Below are 19,305 nucleotides of genomic sequence, written 5' to 3'. Positions count from 1 at the left end.
TAAGATTTATGTCAAAGTCATGCATTGGTCTGCTTAACTACTGTAGCAAGTAACATTCACAGCCTGATCAACTTGTATGAAATGTGCAATTTTTGAAGCTGAAAAAAAAACCACTGGTGCAGAGGTAAGCCTCTATGCAAGAGTAAACTCATCCTGTAAGGAAAGATGAAGTAAAGTCAAACATAGCCAAAGCTGAAACCAAAACAAAAGGCTACTGCAAGAGTTCAACATAATTCTCATTTTCATTTATACTACAGAAAGGAAGTAACTATTTTCCCTAAAGTATCAATGTTTAAAACAAAGAAGAAACACAACTACCATTCCTTAAACATCTCAGAAATATTCCTACCTTTGAGGAGTGAAACTGATACATGGACCATTCATCCCACAGTCAAGAAAGATGAAGTTTCAAAAGTACAGGATAGGGAAAAGATTTCTATTTTACAAATAAGTTCGCTTTCTAAAAAAAACAGAGTAAGGCTATTCTAAAGCTCCGAATATGTAACATTATGCCATAAGCCTCTGAGAAACTTAAATTTTAGCTTGCAGCTTTTGTGTCATCCTTTATTTGACATGACATCTCAGTCATTTTTCTAACTAATTTATTGAAGCAAGGTTAATACTGCAAAGAGGAAACCATAACACATCTACATATATACCTCAAGATTTGCCATAATCTTACAGACCAATTGAACTGGAATTGTATTTTGTCCACTTTCTTACTGCAGATATTAAAATAAGAAAATTCTTAAAATTTTAAAATGACAACCTGGAATTTTTAGAGTGAGATAAATTAGTTAAACAACCTCCACTCTTGAGTACTTTGTGATACAACTTAACAGGGGGAATGGTTAAGCAAAATAAAACCGAACCCAAAAGACTGAGGTGGACATGAAGTCATTATTAAAAATATTGTTGACAACATTGAAGTAATCATGATGAACTTAAGTGAACATTATGAAGTGTCAACATGGGAAATACTTTAGTGCAGTGTGTGGAAGCAAATTTAGAGAACTGAATCAGAACTGTAACTTGGTTCCATGAGTACAGATACCAAAAAAAAAGAAAGTAAAAACAAAAGTATGTATTTATAATTAACGTATTTAATGTTAGAATAAAGGCTGATGTAATTCAGAAAAGAGAGGCTTTCTAAGGCTTGCTTTGTGCACATGAAGAATCCCCAAAATGAGTATATAACATGCATCTAGTCAAAGACACAAAGATACCAGCTTTTATATCATATAAGTAAAATCAGAAAACAACATAAGAAAGAAAATTACTAGCACTGCGAATGGCTATTATGAAAATTTTAAAATGTAAATCTGCTACAGTTATCTAAGAAGAAGTACATATAAGACAAGGATAAATGAATACAAAGGTTGTGAATCACGTGTAAATTATTTTATATCTAAAGATCATAGAAAGCAAGGCAAATTCTTAAAATAAAAAATAAATATATCGGAAAAGTTGGTTGGGAAAACCTTAACCAACAAAAGGAAACTAAATGAGGTATCAGCAATTTTTCATAAGTCTTAGTATACTAAGTCACAAGTCATAGTAAAAATCATGTTATGTTCATTGTTAGTTTTCTTCAAACAATTTCTAGGCAATATGGTAATGGCTACTCTGAGTAGAATAATCTCTGAAGACCCTGGAGCATGTGCACTTCTCTGAAACCTAACATATATTCAGTCACACACCACAGACCCTGAAACATGACAAATTCTCAAAACCCTAAAATATATCCAGTTACACAACATTCCATCTCACTAAATAATGTTGTGTTTCTAAGGCTAACAATGTAGTGGACAATAACTTGTGGGGAATGAATTAGAGTCCTTCTCATAATTGAGAAGTTGGCCACATTACAACAGAAACTCAGGAAAACAACCTAACAAGATGCATATTACCAGTGAACACTCAAAACCTGCATTCTGAAATACTACATTTAATATCACTGATGTTCTACCTAATTTTTTTCCAATACTTAACAGATACATGTGGAAACTAAAACACTGAACTGAAGGCCAATTTATCGACATTCTGTAATTTAAATAAGCACTATTTCTAAAAGCTGCAAAATTACTTCTGCTATTTTTTAGAAGAATATATTGATTGAATTTCATAGCAAGCCCTACAAGTAACTAATTCTTGTTGTTTAGAAGGTTATGCAGATGATTCAAACTAATGTTAAAAGGTAATTATTAAGAGCTAGGTACGAAAACAAACTTTAAATTTCTTCTTTTCAGAATTGCCTGAAATCTGTGTTTTCACCTGGTTTATTTTTCCACACTTGTAATAAAGACAACTCAACTCTGAAATCACAGTAATACACATCAACTACACAATACATAAAGTTGGTTTACTATTACTTCATTCTAACAGTAATTCTACTATGTAGGTAGTAGTTACCTGAAGTATTAACAGTTCCAGTGATTTTAGGACTTGCCTGCTCAAATTTGTATAAATTACTAGGGAAAAATAAAGGTGTTTTCACTGTGCTTCCTACAATTGTTTTTACATTGTTTATTATCCACAGATTGCAAATTTCAACAGGAAAGGAAAGCCACCTGAGAAAAACCTGCCGATTCTCTAGTACATTCACTTCAGACAGACAAAACAGACTTCTTACAATCCCATCTGTCTCTTACATCTAAAATGACTTTTATGTCATCTTAGTGAAGCTAGCAGTCAGCTCAAATTTTCAAGGCAATTGCTAATGGAAATGCATTAGCAAAATGCCAAATGTCACACCAAAGAGCCAAAATAACTTTTCTGTTTGTGCTTCCTTCAGCAGATGAGGAATGACAATAGTTTTAAGACCTCAACATGGCTTCCAAAAACAAGGCTGGGAAAAAGTACACTTTGCCAAGGAGTGTAGTGATAGGACAAGGAGAAATGGCTTTACATTAAAAGAGGGAAGAGAGTTAGATTAGATATGAGGAAGAAATTCTTTATTCAGAGGGTGCTGAGGCACTGGAACAGGTTGTCCAGAGAAGCTGTGAATGGCCCAACTCCTGCAAGTGTTCAAGGCCAGATTAGCTGGGGCTTTGGGTAACTTCATCTAATGGAAGGTGTCCCTGCTCATGGAAGGAGGGTTGGAATTAGATGATCTTTGAGGTCCCTTCCAATCCAAACCATTCTAGTGATTCTATAAGAGGAAAACTGCTCTTGAAGTTTGGTGTGTTTATGAGTGCATTTTTAAAAGCAAACTTCCCCTGTTCATGGAAGTAGGGGGCTATGGTAAAACAAAACAAAACAAAAACCACATTTAAATCACAGAAGTCCATACAGAAACTAGAGAGTTCTATGATGAGACACCTAGAGAGTTCCATGGAAAGTTATCCCAGGTGGGCTTAACTAACTGCTGAAGAGGCAGCTTTAATTGCACTCTGCCTCTCAGCACCTAACTTCCAGAATGATTCTTGGCTCAGCTCCCATACTAAAAAACCATGTTTTTTCAGTAGAAACCTTTCCAGAACAAGACCAACAGAATGGGAAGGCAGTTTTGCCATAAGCTCATTCTTCATGATTCTGTTTTGATTTGGTAGAATTAATTTGCCCACCTTTCTTCTATGCTGCAGTAAATTCCCCAAAAATGATAAAACAGTGAAGGGAAGAGAGAGCTGATTCTGCTTTCTGGGATGCCAAAACCTTCTAGACTTACCAAATTGGGCTTCATGCTACACAGAGGGAGCTGAACTGCTTCCAGTTTTGGAACAACCATGTAAGTAGCAGCAGGACAAGCAGCTTGCTCGTACACTTTAAGAATGAAAATTGGAAGAAAGCAGGATCAACCATGACAACTGAATTTTAGTTCTCCTACATGTACCAAATGTTTTTTTTCCCCTCCCATGCCCAAAGCTCTTCATGCTAAACACGCTGTGACTACCAGAAATTTCCTGCTTCCTAAGGAAAAGGTACCGTGTAAGTTATGCCATTCGACTCACTTTTTAGAAAAAGACACTGTGCATATGGTAAAGGAATTTGCCAGTTGCCAGGTTTAAAAGATCTTAAATATGTCCTTTGTGGTCTTTCAAAATAGTAAGCACAAGAAGATTATTGTTAGATTTATAAAATAAAGTAATGAAATGTCTTTCAGGACCTTCAGAAGTACTTGCTAGACAATTACTTAGAACCAGTCAAGACAACTAATCTTGTTGAGACATACCTTTATATACATGCACACATTTATGCAAATGAATATGTATTTTGTGTGTGTGTATAAACACATATGGAATTACTTTGAAGAAAATCTTAACTTGAGAAGCTATAATAAAAAAAGCTGTTTCTTCTTATATGAGTTCCTTATTAGCAGAAAGAAAACCCATGCAAGAAAACTAAAAGGAAGATTATTATTTAATAAGTTCAATATTCTGAAGTTTAGTTATCGTACATAGAAGAAAATGTGGATTTGTACATGCTGAAAGGAGCCTACCAACCTAGAGGAACATTGCTAATAGAATTAAAAGGAATCGAGTAAACTTTGAAGGCAGTATTTCTAATATGGTCATATTCATGAACTTTAGTACAAAAAAATTTACCTAAGTCACATTGCAGAAACTGTGTTATAACACAACAATGGAATACATTTTAAACACAGTGGATAACTAGAAATGCACAGAGGGACAAAAGGTCCAGAGCAACATGAAAGTAAAGTTACATAGACTAAAACTAGCAAGCTATACACCGAGGCCTCTCAGAAATTTCTGTTATGAAGTTAAGCAGGAGAGAAGGAGGACTTCCAGAGTATAAATCAAACAAGAGAAAGTTCTGAATGCATCAGTGGGTCACACTGATAGGACTACACCCTACCAAAGCAATGTCCCTAATAAAGACCTTCTTAGAATAATCAGAAAAAAATATATCCAATAGATATGAAGAGCAATCAATGCTGCTTTTCAAAGCTTAGAGTAGATCTCATCTGTGTTCGCTGTACAATTCTGATAACTCTGTCCCCGCCGCACATGAAAAAAAACATGCTTCTACTCCTTTTCCTGACATTATTATTTTTGACTACTTCTGTCTCAACTCTATTTCTGATATTTAACAACACCCATGTTGACTTCAAAATTTACAATAGTTTTCTGATTATCTTATTGACTTCCTTCTGCATAATATTCCTTGGTAACTAGTCAGAATATACAATATTATCAGGTATTGATTTACAGTGCTACTATATCCTATTTGATTTTTATCTAATTCTTGTTCTATTTCCTGCAACTACATATCACTATATAAAAATAGCAGAAGACTAAATTATAAGAACAAGACAAATTTGGGACTGTTTATACAAAAACTATTTAATATGTTTTCCAGTAAGACATTGATGTACTAAAAAGCCATTCCAAGCTTTCAGCACCCTCTACAGGATAACTGTTTTGATGCAACTGAACATATAACAGCAAAACTTCTACTATCATCTAGGATACTCACAACAGTACACTTCAACAATTAACAGCATTTTGAGAAAAAACAGGTAAACTCATCATTGCAGGCAACAAGGATTTAATCTTGCTAACAAAAGAGAGAACAAATACCCAGGGATTATGAGAGCACAAAAGAGAAGACAAGTACCTAGTGATTATGAGAGCATTTTGACATGATTCAAACAAAAAGCACCAAAGTCACTATTTTTGTCAGCTATGTCACTGAAATTCTTACACAAGCCAAGCTTCCATATACTTTATTATGTGATCTGCTCTGTGCAGTTCCTATTAAGAAAAGGTTTAAAGCCATCAGCCACTCAGAAAACAGGCAGAACATTTAGCTTACCATCTCTGTTGGACAGCAAACATACAAGGCCATTAAGGCACGTGTCAGTCACTTCCGTGATGTTAGTTGCACATCTGCCTATAGCCTGAATAGTAGCTGCAGCAAACTGTTTATCTTGGCTCTTCACATAAGTCTATGGAAACAGGGTTTTCATTAGTCAATATATGTATTGTCAAAAGGAAACTTACTATGTTGTCCTCTTATGACAAACATATTGTATAATACATTCAACCTAGATAGCTATACCACACGTTAAAAGTTATACCTTTCCATCTCATTTTTACTCCCAGAAGACATTTTGTTGCTGGCTTTGGTCACCCATGGCCATGGGAACCACAACCTTGCTAGGCAGCCTGTTCTCAATTGGTTTTTTTTGGTTGGTTTCCTTCTTTCTTTTTTTTTTTTTTTTTTTGAAGTTGGAAGAAGTAAGAAACAAAACACCGAAACTTCTTTTCACACAGAAAAAGCACCATTATCCATTATGATACGAGACGGTGTCACTTCAATTCCAAGAACACTTTATTCTGGAAAAGATGTTAACTTGAAAATATTAAGACTAAGACTCTAGATGAAACATCCAACAATGGCAATTGGACAACAGAAAGCATTTCATTTCAAAAGAATACATTTTTGTACAAACCTGGAATTCTCGTAGCAGAGTTGATATGTTGGCTTCATTTGCTAAATTTGTCAAGATTTCAAGCTGAAAGAAAAAATATTAAAAGCTAAAATGAAATTCTATAAACAGTACCACATATACAAAATAATCTTATTGCATATAAATAAGTTATAATACTATTAAATATACTACTTGGAATTCAATAGTGTATACCAGATTTCAGAATAAACTGATAGCAGCATTGCACTCAGGAGGAAAATTCTCCTTGCAAGCACATGCAAGGTTTTCAAAACAAGACTCTAGGGTTCAGTGATGCATTTTCTATTAGCTCTTGTTTTACAGTGTTGCACTGCATATCAAATGGACCTGAAATACTTCCAGCAGTATTGTTTCCTATGTGATACCACAGGCTTTGGATATAAGAACCATGTGACACCGTAAGAAGAAATAATGGAAAGCACAATTGCAGCTGGGGAGAGATAAATGCAATGTCCATTACATTCATATGAACTGCAGTAAAAGACATGTAACTCAGAAAACGAACAGTTGCATCTTGAGAGTGTTCAGACCTCAATCAAAATCAACAACATCAGACCCTGAAAGGCCTCTTCCTTACTCCTGGTGAGCAAGAGGATGATATGTACCATCAGGCATATGCCATTAAGATGCTATGCTCCCAGTCTGTTCTAACTTTGAAGAAAAAATTCCAGTACCATTTAAATGAGGTAAATGGAAGAATAAGAAAACTCTAGCTCTGTAAATGTAATTCATACCTCACAAATTTGTTGGTATTCTTTGAGTTGGATGCACACAGACAAGAACACTTAATAGATACAATCCACTGGTATTTCGGGACCAATCTGATAAGACCTTCAGAGGCTCTTAGAGAAATATAGCTGGTATAGCACATGAAGCAAGTGGATAAACAGTTGGTTTAAAGACAGGAATAGGCAGAAAGAACGTGACTGTTTTTACAGTACAGGAAAGCTATTGATAGGATCTCAGAATTAACTTTGTTGATCTTTTACATTTCAATATATTTATATATGAACCATGGAAGTAGTAAGAAGACAGGTGACACGATTTTCTGCTGATACTACAGCTTTCACAAAAATGAAGGTGAAGTCTGACTAAGAGCAGCTGCATTGAAAACTTCAAATATTCAGTGGCTGGTTGAGAAAATAACAAATTCAACACATGAATGCACAATAATGTTGATAAAGGGGGATGAAAACTTTACAGAAAATGATAGGCTATGAGCTGCTTACTAAAAACCTTAACAGAGAATTTGTGGTTAGAACAGATAACCCATTGAAAATATAAGGTCAATGCTAAGTACTTAACAAAAAAGCAAACTTGATGTTGAGAAGGAAACAGAAAACAAAACAGTAATCAAACAGTGCAGTAAATGAATTCTAGTGTGTTCCTACATCTTAAATGCTGCCACAGTTCTGATCCATCTATCTTAAAGCAGATACAATAGAACAACAAAAAAAAAAGCACAAGTTATCTTATGTAACAGGGCAAACTGACATAGATTTTTCAGTCAGTGAATAAGAATTGAGATTGAAAGAAAACAGCACAATTTCTCATTCTCCATCTCTTCACTAGTATGTTATATCAATTAATAATGAAATTATAAAGTATCAATAAAATAATGTCATTTTAAGAAACATACATTCTGTGTATTCCACTCCTAAACACAAGTGTCTGTGACAATCTAAAACAAAACAGAAGGCACTTAATAGTAGACAACTCTTAGCTATTGTTTTGTCAAGGACTTCACATCTATTAAGGACCAGGAATATAGAAAACAAGAAAAAAATAGCTGAACAAACACACTGAGGTGTGAACTAGAGGAAAATCTAAAATCCTTCTTACGCCAAATGCTGACCTCAAAGGCAACTTGGTACTCTGACTTTGTCCCATGTTTGACTCCCATTTTATTCAGTGAAACAGATTTGAACTATTTTTAATCAAACAGTATCAAAGAGAATAAGTTTTCATTTCTTTTCATGTGAGAAGATGTTTCCTTCTACGAAAACAATCAAATTCTAAATGCTCAAATGGCTAGTTACTTAAAAAGAACTAGCTTTTGTAATGCTCTGTACTGAAAAGTACCAGAAGATGCAGTGGAAAAACACAGTGCACCTGCTACCTAAACTTTGCTAGGAAGTGAACTTTCAAATACAAGCCTGAAGGACATGTGTGGATTTAACTAAAAGCTACAATACTACTCTACTTAATGAAAAAAGGAAGAGCACAGAATGTGTGTCATAGTTGCACAAGAAAATTTTGCTTTCCTGTTGCAAATAGTAATTTCTACACCAATGTAGAGGTAAATTCTCTTTTAAGCTCACCTTCAGAGTTTTGATCATTGTTGGATCAGTTGATCTAACATAGAAACTCTTCAGATAAGGTTCAAACATGCCCTGAAAAATGCAACATACATAGATAAATAGTTCACCTGAGTTCAACATAAACTAATTGTGGAAACTCTGAACATGGTATACCTTTCTCTGAATCGACATAGTGGCAATATTTTGCAGAACAATATACTGCACCTCCCTAGAATTTGAAAAGAAAAACAAAAGTTATTCTACAAAATTACAGAAACACAGAAAAATGCATTATGGCAAAGAAAGCTCAATTATACTCAGGTCAAAAGTAAGTTATACATTTAACATCCCTCAAACATGGAAAAAGCTTATTGCCAACTGATACAAGTTTATGAGGTGCTTCACAAGAAGGGGAACAATGAAACCAGTCTCTCATTTTTAAAAACTTCAATATGGAGAAAAAAACACTAATACCAGTATAATGGTGCAATTCTTCGTTTTGGCGTTAGGGTCTTTGTTTAAACTAAAAATTAGTAATTCTTCTAAAAAAACATCTCCATCTTATAAAAAACATCTACAATCTGGCATCTCCAGACATACCTCACAAAAACCTCATGTTTTGTCCACCACAGCAAGATACGGACTTCATCTGTACTGTGCAAACTAGCGCGTTAGTTACAACAGCTGACACTTGAGTAACTAGTAAGAAACAGTTCATTCTTTTTCATCTCATAAAAAAATTCCTATTAATTCCCCAAAAGGGCCAAGCTTTCCTTTCACTTAGAATATATACTGACAGACTCACACATCTGTAAAAAAGCAGCACTTTAATAAACTTTGACAGGATATAGACAACAGAAATATGTAATATTCTAAACACAAAAACATTAGGCATCTTAGGAGGATGTTTTAATTAATATATTAATATACCTCACTAGAAGGTAGCCTCAGACTCAATAGGAGTGAGCAGATGGAAATTTGAATACTAGTCTGAAGCTTTTAAACTTGAGTTTCTGCACTGATCACTTACAGACCAAGAAATAATTTATAAACAAAATTTCTAAATGAGTTCTCAAATTCTTTTGTGATGCAAATCTCATCCTAATAAAGAAATCAAATTACTTCATCCATTATCTCCTCTAATTAAAAATTGTCTAATAGTCCTGTAGAAATTACACCTGTTGTTTAAAAAGAAAGGTAATAATACAGAAGAACATAATGTCTTTTAAACATAATTTTATGTAATTCTTACATAGGTACATGGAAACAGCCAGCTGAGCATCAGAAACCAAGACTGGAAATCACTATGAAATGTTCTCCCAAGCACTTATATCCTCGCTAGATTATAACACATTTGACATTAATTTAAAGGCCACAGGCACGTAACTTCAAGGGCAAACAACAAAAGCTTATTTCAAAGTGGCTCTAATAGCAAAAATGTTTCTCACAGACTGGTGACAGAGAATAGACGAGTTATTCAACATGAAAATCAGAACTCTAGTGCCGTTTTAGGTGCTAGTTGAAACACAAGAAAGAGGTGATTTCTACTTTGAAGAAATTTGAGGATAAATGAGGAATAAACAACATGCAAAATTAAGCCATTCAACCTGTGAGTATGAGCGTAGTTCTACACATTACCTGTAAAAATGTCAAACTGCTTCTGCTATTTGCATAAGGAGAATGGGAAGCATATTGTACTATAAAACCAAGCACAAAAATAACAGCAATTCACTTTTATTTTAAATAAAAGTGTGAATTCTCTAACAAGCCCAATTTTACTTCAGTAGTCAATCTCTTAAATGGTAGATATGTTAGCCATAGGTGAGCTGCAAATGTTTATAGAGAAAGAGCTCTATGGTGACTGTGCTCATGAAGCCCATCTAAGTCAAGTAATCTTGTCAGACACAACTACAGCAATTTTTTTCTTTTTAAAGCTGTCTGCCTGATTTGACTTACTTTTTAAAAATAAATAATTTTGACAGCTCAGCTATCCAAGAATATCATATTTAGCTAGGAAGTTATTCTGAAAACATCTTGTAACTGCTATCAAACCTTCAAGGTGTTTTATATAGATATATAGAAGTTTAAGATCTAAAAACTGAGGGAAAAAACTTTAGGGCAAATATTGGAATAATATGCCAAATCTACACATGCACGCACACAAACACACATGAGTATTATCAATCTTATGAAGCATGTGGTCAGTGAAACCCTTCATAGTAAAGTATGAGTAAGTAACACTGAAGATGACTAAGTCAAAGTTAGTTATACTGAATGAAATATAAACTACATGTAGTAGTTTAAGACACAGTCCAAGGACTAAGGAACAGGGGATTGAGCAGTAGCAACTGGTAATTTAACAAGTATCACTCTTAGTTTTTCTGTCAACACGAAGTTATCAATATACGGTGAAGAAAAATAAAATGCATATCTGAAGACTGAGTGCTTAGCAAGACAGTAAAGAACTACAAGATAGACATTTCAAATAATTTCCAGTAATTAAACAAATCAGGAAAGTAAGCTAACTAGTTAGTATTATCTCCATTTGCATGCTTCTATCTACATTTGTATGTTCACTAGGCAGTCATGTCTTCTCAGAAAGACAGTTATAATTAAGAATGAAACACCTATGATACTGAATGATCACTGAAAGTGAGACTGAAAATGAGGGAACTACATGTAATTATTCTCACATATTGAGTAAAAATTAGTATTTTACAGGACAATGTTACAACAAAACTCTAGTAGTGCGATAGTAATTTATTTATATGTATAGCTACAGATAAAAAAGTATGTAACAATTTATTTTTTTTAGAAAAGTACAGATAGCAATTTAAAGTACAGACTTGACCTACCTATTACTACGGAGTAAACGCACTAATGATTTAGAAACAATACCAGCTTCAGATTTTGGTGCCAAATGCCAATAAAGCTGTGCAACTGCCATTACCACCTACAAGAAGAACATTCAGAACAGCATGTTAACTCAAAATAGTCAAACATATGCATCGCATTCAATTCACACCTGCTGACCTACCAACTGCCTCTTCAGAAAGCAGTGTGTATACATGTTCTTTGAAATCAAGAAAACAGTCTGGGAGAGAAACACCAGGAGAAAGACATTTTTGTTTCCAAAAATCAAAAGTAGTAGGTACCTCTCATCATTCCCAGTATTTACTGGGTAGTATAATATAAAAAACAGAGGAAGAGGGCCAAACAGAGAAAACTAAGTAATTCAACTAAGTAATTCAAATTGTAATCATAATGATATCACATTTAATAACCCAATACTGCTAAAATTAGGTCTGCTGATTAATGAAGATATCTCGTGTGTTGGTTTTTTTTGTTGTTCTGTTTTTAAAATTCCTACAATAACTGTGCTTTTACTTTTATTAAATACATATTCAATATTACTTGTTCTTTCATTTCCACTGAAAACCTTCCATTCTGTTATTCTATCACACAATTTATTAAATGGCCGGTGCATTTATTGACAGCTTTTGAAGTCTAAAATCCAATTGAAAGAACTATAGTAGCAAGTATGAATAAGCAGATGACTCTGAAATATACACAACTTAAAACTTGTAATTTCTATTTTTAAAATTTTCTCCTAAGTAACAGACAAATGATGAACTTTATGCTAATGATTAAGTCATGTCTCAGCCTTCCCTACAATACTGTCCCGATGAACTTTCTTAATCAAAATTAAACAAATCACAGAACAAAGAGACTCAAAATGAAGACACTACCATGACACTTAACTTGGTGCCTTAAAACTTAACGCCAATTAATATCTTTTTTTTAAATTAATAAACAAAAATTGATAAAAAATATGAAGAGAGGAAATAACTGAAATATTTTCAGCAATATACTACAGGAAGATTTTCTTATGGACAAAAATCTAAGGTCAAAGAGAAAACAATTTCATTTCTGGTATATTCTGTGAATGTTACTAAAATTGGTATAATAGTAACTATTTATAGAATCAGTATTTCATTTGACAAAGTTAACCTCCATTAACTTTAGTTTCATAAACTTAAAGACCATAAAAGTTAGAATCAATATCATATTTAACAGATATAACGAAAATGATTTATGGAATGTGGAAGATAAGCAACTACAATTCTTCTCAATGTAGTGTGATAGCAAACATTTATAACAGCTGCTTTTTGCAAGAGATGAGGAAATGCTACACAGATATTGAACAGTGATTTTAGCAAAAGGCTGTACTCTGATATAACTACTACTGCAAAACTGTGTTGTTTGTTTCTAGAGTTTGCTAACAGTTAAGATGTGGTTTTAAAAGAAGTTAGACGTTAGTTGGAGTCTAGAAATGTGTTTCAAAGGAGAAACAAAAACCTGATCTGTTTAGCTGATCAAGAATGGGTTAGGAGATGATTTAATCATGATGCAACCATTGTATTGTATCTGTGATGATATGAGTACTCACTGTCACTGGAAATCTTTTCTAAAGACATCTAGTCTTGTTTAACAAGACTAACTGAGGTTAGAAATAAAGTTCCATGGTCAGACTAACATCACAATGATTCACCATCATCATGGATCTTCCTGGCTCAAAAAATCTGCCTGCGTATTAAAATTTCCCAGAAATATTGGAGAGCATACTGCACCTGTTATGTCACATCTACCCTGGAATCCTGGCAACATACCTTAAGAATGTGTCTGGGAGTCACGAGAAATTTAGGTATGTAACTGTCTTACTTTTAAAACGTGAGACTCAGAGGAAACCACCACTTAATGAATCAGCAGCAAGTATGATTTTTTTTGTGAGTCTGTATCACCAAAACTAACACTCTATTCTGTTGTAGATGCTGAGAACTTAAGCATTAAAAGCTAGCCATACTGTAGTTGTCACATGCAACAGAAAGTGAATTCAAATATTCTCCAATATTTTGTTTAATATTTGGAGCATATGTGACATTCAGTTCAGGTGTTTTACTTAATAGCTAAGTTAATTTCAAAAAAGAAATAACTGATCTTCCCTGTAACGGTTGCTACGTGGTATAATCATCACTTCACTTAAAGAGGAATAGATCTGACTTTTCAAACTTTTAAGTTGTCTAATAGAATAGATATTTAGTAGTTCAATATTTTATCAAAAAGCAATTTGTCATACGGCAGCATTTCGGCTTTGAAGCAAGGGTTTGGTATTCCGTAACAGCAGCCTGTGATCCGGGTCCATAGTATAAGTCTTTTTCACATTCCGATCCTTTTCTTTCTGTTCTTCATCAGATTCATAGAAATTGTTTTCATTGTATTCTTCTACAATATCATCATCCTACCAGAAGACAAAATTAGAAGAAGATACAGAAAATATATGAATCATCCAGCTGTATTAATTTACAAAGTAACATACAACACCATGACTCCATGCAGGATTCACATTTTTTGTAATATGCCCACGGAACAATGTCCTCTGTTCCAGTTGGTCATAAATGTAATGCAAAAGATGTAACACCAGTGCAAGATACATTTACAAGTAAGATGAACTACTAAATGAAATACCTTCATTAGTATTCTGTATTAGATTATGTAAGGATGTTAGTTCTTTTTGGACTGAAAGCCGAAGTTGAATTTTCTGAAGATCAGCTCTTTAAAATTCATTTTCTGGAAGTCTTAACAGAAGTCATGTGCATCGTTCCTTTTCTAGTAATACATAAACTATTCATGAAAGCAGCAACTCTCTAAAGAAAGGACAGTTCTTAAGAAATTTTATCACACAAAATGTCACATATCCTGAGCCTGTCCTTCCCTGAAGAAGTACAAATCCTTAAGTTGTTTAAATGAAGTTACAAGCTACCAGCATAATGTCACTTAAAAGAGCAACAACAAAGAAAAACAAAAGAACAACAAAAAATAATACTGCAAAATTTACACATTACAATGGAACAGAAATAAAAGTACTATATTGACTTGGACTGGCGCACGCTTCGTTGGGTTAGAAACTGGCTGGATAGCCGGGCCCAAAGAGTCGTGGTGAATGGAGCCAAGTCCAGTTGGAGGCCAGTCACTAGTGCCGTCCCCCAGGGCTCGGTGCTGGGGCCGGTCCTCTTTAATATCTTCATCGATGATCTGGACGAGGGCATTGAGTGCACCCTCAGTAAGTTTGCAGATGACACCAAGTTAGGTGCGTGTGTCGATCTGCTTGAGGGTAGGAAAGCTCTGCAGGAGGATCTGGAGAGGCTGCACCGATGGGCTGAGGTCAACTGCTTGAAGTTCAACAAGGCCAAGTGCCGGGTCCTGCACCTGGGGCGCAATAACCCCAAGCAGAGCTACAGGCTGGGAGAGGAATGGTTGGAGAGCTGCCAGGCAGAGAAGGACCTGGGAGTGATGGTGGATAGTCGGCTGAATATGAGCCAGCAGTGTGCTCAGGTGGCCAAGAAGGCCAACGGCATCCTGGCTTGTATCAGGAACAGCGTGACCAGCAGGGCTAGGGAGGTGATCGTCCCCCTGTACTCGGCTCTGGTGAGGCCGCACCTCGAGTACTGTGTTCAGGGTTGGGCCCCTCGCTAAAAGAAGGACATCGAGGTGCTTGAGCGAGTCCAGAGAAGGGCGACGAAGCTGGTGAGGGGCCTGGAGAACAAGTCCTACAAGGAGCGGCTGAGGGAGCTGGGCTTGTTCAGCCTGGAGAAGAGGAGGATCAGGGGTGACCTTATCTCTTCTACAGATACCTTAAAGGAGGCTGTAGCGAGGTGGGGGTTGGTCTGTTCTCCCACGTGCCTGGTGACAGGACGAGGGGGAATGGGCTAAAGTTGAGCCAGGGGAGTTTTAGGTTAGATGTTAGGAAGAACTTCTTTACTGAAAGGGTTGTTAGGCATTGGAACAGGCTGCCCAGGGAAGTGGTGGAGTCACCATCCCTGGAAGTCTTTAAAAGACGTTTAGATGTAGAGCTTAGGGATATGGTTTAGTGGGGACTGTTAGTGTTAGGTCAGAGGTTGGACTCGATGATCTTGAGGTCTCTTCCAACCTAGAAATTCTGTGATTCTGTGATAAAAGAGGCAGGAGACTGAACACAGGAACCTACAGGCTTCTTTGTGCATAAGAATAGTTTCCAATTATTTTAATTATCCCAGATAGGTACAGCAGTTACATGAAAATATCAAAACATTCAGTCACTACTGACCCCTTAAGCCTCAACCTGAACTGCAGCCAGAATAAGAAAACTCAACTCTTTTTTTTTTTTTAAGTCTGCATTTATCTGAGTAATGCAGCTTTTCTTTTGTTTATTTATTTTCTTTGAGATGCTCAAAGATTTCTGCTGTCAAAAACAAACCTCATCTTCAGTAACACTGGTACTCATATTCTGTTAAGTAGTTTGGGGTCTGGAAAAAAAAGACAAAAGCAATCAAACCATTCCATTGTCACTGTGGCAAACACAGACTATAGCCAAGAATTCAAACCACCAAGCAAAAACCTCATCTTAGAGAACTAACTAAATTGCCTTGGTTTGGTTTTCCCAGTGAAGAACAGAGGTCCCAGAAAGGAGATCCTGCTTGCTGGTGCTAGATGAAACAACTGTAGAGCTCAGAGCCTCGTTGTTATTTCAGCTATGAGACTTTGTAGGACTCTGATTATACATAATTCTGTTCTGAATAGGTACGGAAATTAAAAGTGAATACTGGTATTACATGTAATTTCTGTGCTGCATCAATCCAAGCAGAGCCTTCCCGTATTACGGCTGTGCATAAGCACTTACACAGAGTTATAAGGAAAGGGGAAAATTCAACGAGATATACCTTCACTTTGGCAATGCTTCTGAAACACTAGGAAAATGCCAGTGGGGCTGTCACTTCCATAGGTGGTATCAGAGGTACACAGGGACAAATGGCAAACACTGCTGTCCACAGAGCAATGCGTATAGGATGCGTATTAGTTCTCCTCTAACGTGGCACACAGTTGGTAGGTTCAAGGTGGCAAGCACAAGTGAAGCCTCTTGTTATTTTAACATAACAAAGAGCATAAGACTTTTTCTAAGGCAAGAGCATCTACACTCAGCAACAGTGCTACTGGTGTCTGGGATTACAAACAGCAACCAGAACAGCATGTCCCTTACATTACATCTAAACTTTGGACTCCAAGCAGAAAAGAAAGTATGAGTAAGGTACAATGGAGAAAGCAACATTGATAATACTCTAATTAGCAACAGCACGGAACTGAAAATAAGACTCTTGTCTTGGAAGATGAAAGTATCACTGTTTTAACTGATAGCATTGAATCAACAATCATCACCTTCCACAAACAATTTACCAAACCCTATTTTCACCAATCCTCAGTCTCAATAATGCACCTAAACTAAGCTGTGGGAGACACTTCTTTAAGTTTCCTTGAAGAAATGCCAGATATTGCTGGCACTAAAACTATATTTCCCCAGATTCCTGATTTGACCTCAAACTGATGGCAGCTACTATGTACTAGCAGCAGTATCAGGAAAATGGAAGAAGTAAATAGGGGGTGAGGTGGGGGAAGGGTTGTAGAAAAAGCACTCTGATCTTTTTTGACATGGAACAATCACAGAATTATTGAGATTGGAAGGAACCTCTAGAGGTCATTTGATCCAACCCCCTTTTAAAGCAGGGACACAAACAGCAGGTTGCCCAGGTCCATGTCCAGGCACCTTCTGAAAATCTCCAAGGCAGACTCCACAACATTCCTGGGCAACCTGTGCCAGTGCTTTGTCACCCACACAGCACAGAAGTACTTCCTGCTGTTCAGGGGGAACCTCCTGTGCTCCAGTTTGTGCCCATTGCCCCTTGTCCTGGCACTGGACACCACTGAAAAGAGCCCGGCTCTGTCCTCTTTGCACCACCCCTTCGGGTATTTGCATACACGAACCTCCTCTTCTCCAGGCTGAACAGTCCCAGCTCTCTCAGCCTCTCCTCACAGGAGACATGTTCCAGTCCCTTCTTCATTTTTGTAGTGCTCTGTGGGACCCTTTCCAGTATGTCCAGGTCTGTCTCGTACCAGGGGCCCAGAACTGGACACAGCACTCCGGGTGCAGCCTCAGCAGCCCTGAGCAGAGGGGCAGGATCACCTCGCCTGACTGCTGGCGATACTTTGCCTAATGCAGCCAATACCGTCAGCCTTCTTAGCAGCAGGGGCCCATCGCTGGCTCACGTTCAGCTTGGTGCTCACCAGCAAGCACAGGTCTGTTCCTGCAGAGCTGCTCTCCAGATGGGTGGCCCCCAGCCTGTCCTGGTGCCTGGGGTGGTTCCTCCCCAGAGGCAGCCCTCTGCACTTGTTGAACTTCATGGGATTCTTGTCAGCCCACCTCTCCGGCCTGTGGAGGTCCCTCTGGATGGCAGTACAGCCTTCTGGAGAATCAGCTACTCCCCCTGGCTTCATGTCATCCACAAATGTACTGAGGGCGCACTCTACCCCACTGTCCAGCTCATTACTGCAGATGTTAAACAGGACTGGACCCAGTGGTGACCCCTGGGGTACGCTGCTCATTTCTGGCCTCCAACCACTTTGCACCACCGAGCACTACCCTCGAGGCCCAGCTGTTCAACCAGGTGTTGATCCACCACACTGCTCATCCAGCCCATGCTTCAGCAGCTTCCCTCGGAGGATCTTACGGGGGACAGTGTCAGATTTCTTTGTGGAGTCTAGGAAGACAATACTGATGGTTCCTCCTTTATCCATCAGGCTGGTGATTTCATTACAGAAGCTCATCAGGTTGGCCAGGCAGGACTTGCACTTGGTGAATCCACGCTGACTACTCCTGGTGATTCTCCTCTGCCTCCATTCACTGTTTGATCACTTTCCCGGGGATGGAGAGAAGGCTGCACAGCCTGTACTTCCCCGTGTACTCCTTCTTGCCCTTTCTGAAACAGGAGTGACATTCACTCTCTTCCAGTCTTCAGGCACTTCTCACAGTTGCCACAATAGTGCACAGCTGTGCCACAATAGGTGCCTATGAACTTGGGTATGTCCAGTGTGTTCAAGTATTGCCTAACCTGATCATCTTCTGCGAAAGGTACATCTTCTTTGCTACAGCCATTCAACCTGTCCTCCGGGACCTGGGATTCCTGAAGGACAATCTTGCTGGTAAAGACTTAGGCAAAGAAGGCATTCTGTACCTCAGCCTTTTCACTGTAACCAGGTCTCCCGTTTCTTGAAAGAGATGGCCTACATCTTCCCTCATTTTCGTTCTGTCATTGAGGTACCTGTAGAAGCCCTTTTTGTTGTCCTTGCTGTCCTTGGCCTGATTCAATGCTGTCTAGGCTTTAGCTCTCCTAATTTGACCCGTAGACTCTCAGACAATGACTCTGTATTCCTCCCAGGTTACTGTCCTTGCTTCCACTCTCTTTAGATTTCCTTTTTGTGTTTGAATTTGGCCAGGAGTTCCTTTATCATCCATGTATCCATCCACCCACCATCATTTTTGCATGACTTCCTCTTTGTTGGGATGCATCTCTCCTGAGCTTGGAGGAGGTGATCCTTGACTATTAACCAGCTTTCTTGGGCCCCTTCTCTTCCCCCCAGAGCTTTATCCCACAGTATTCTACAGAGAAGATCCTTGAAGAGGCCAATCTGCTCTCCCGAAGTCCA

General features: G+C 37.3%; 1 protein-coding gene across 5 annotated transcripts in view; it reads right to left on the bottom strand.

The window, feature by feature from the left end:
- The window catches only part of AP3B1 (adaptor related protein complex 3 subunit beta 1), a 166,389-nt gene that overhangs the window by 91,237 nt on the left and 55,847 nt on the right, over positions 1-19,305 (bottom strand). For all 5 annotated transcript variants that reach the window (XM_032206131.1, XM_032206134.1, XM_032206133.1 and 2 more), the window contains exons 8-13: positions 13,871-14,032; positions 11,589-11,686; positions 8,908-8,962; positions 8,755-8,826; positions 6,416-6,478; positions 5,776-5,908 (exon numbers count right to left, since the gene is read on the bottom strand). In XM_032206131.1, coding sequence (XP_032062022.1) covers positions 5,776-5,908; positions 6,416-6,478; positions 8,755-8,826; positions 8,908-8,962; positions 11,589-11,686; positions 13,871-14,032 — 583 coding nt within the window. The remainder of the gene's footprint in view (positions 1-5,775; positions 5,909-6,415; positions 6,479-8,754; positions 8,827-8,907; positions 8,963-11,588; positions 11,687-13,870; positions 14,033-19,305) is intronic.

Source organism: Aythya fuligula, chromosome Z (genome assembly GCF_009819795.1).
Source record: "Aythya fuligula isolate bAytFul2 chromosome Z, bAytFul2.pri, whole genome shotgun sequence".
NCBI lineage: Eukaryota > Metazoa > Chordata > Aves > Anseriformes > Anatidae > Aythya > Aythya fuligula.
Note: the sequence above shows the minus strand (reverse complement) of the source record. Positions and strands in the feature narration are given on the sequence as shown.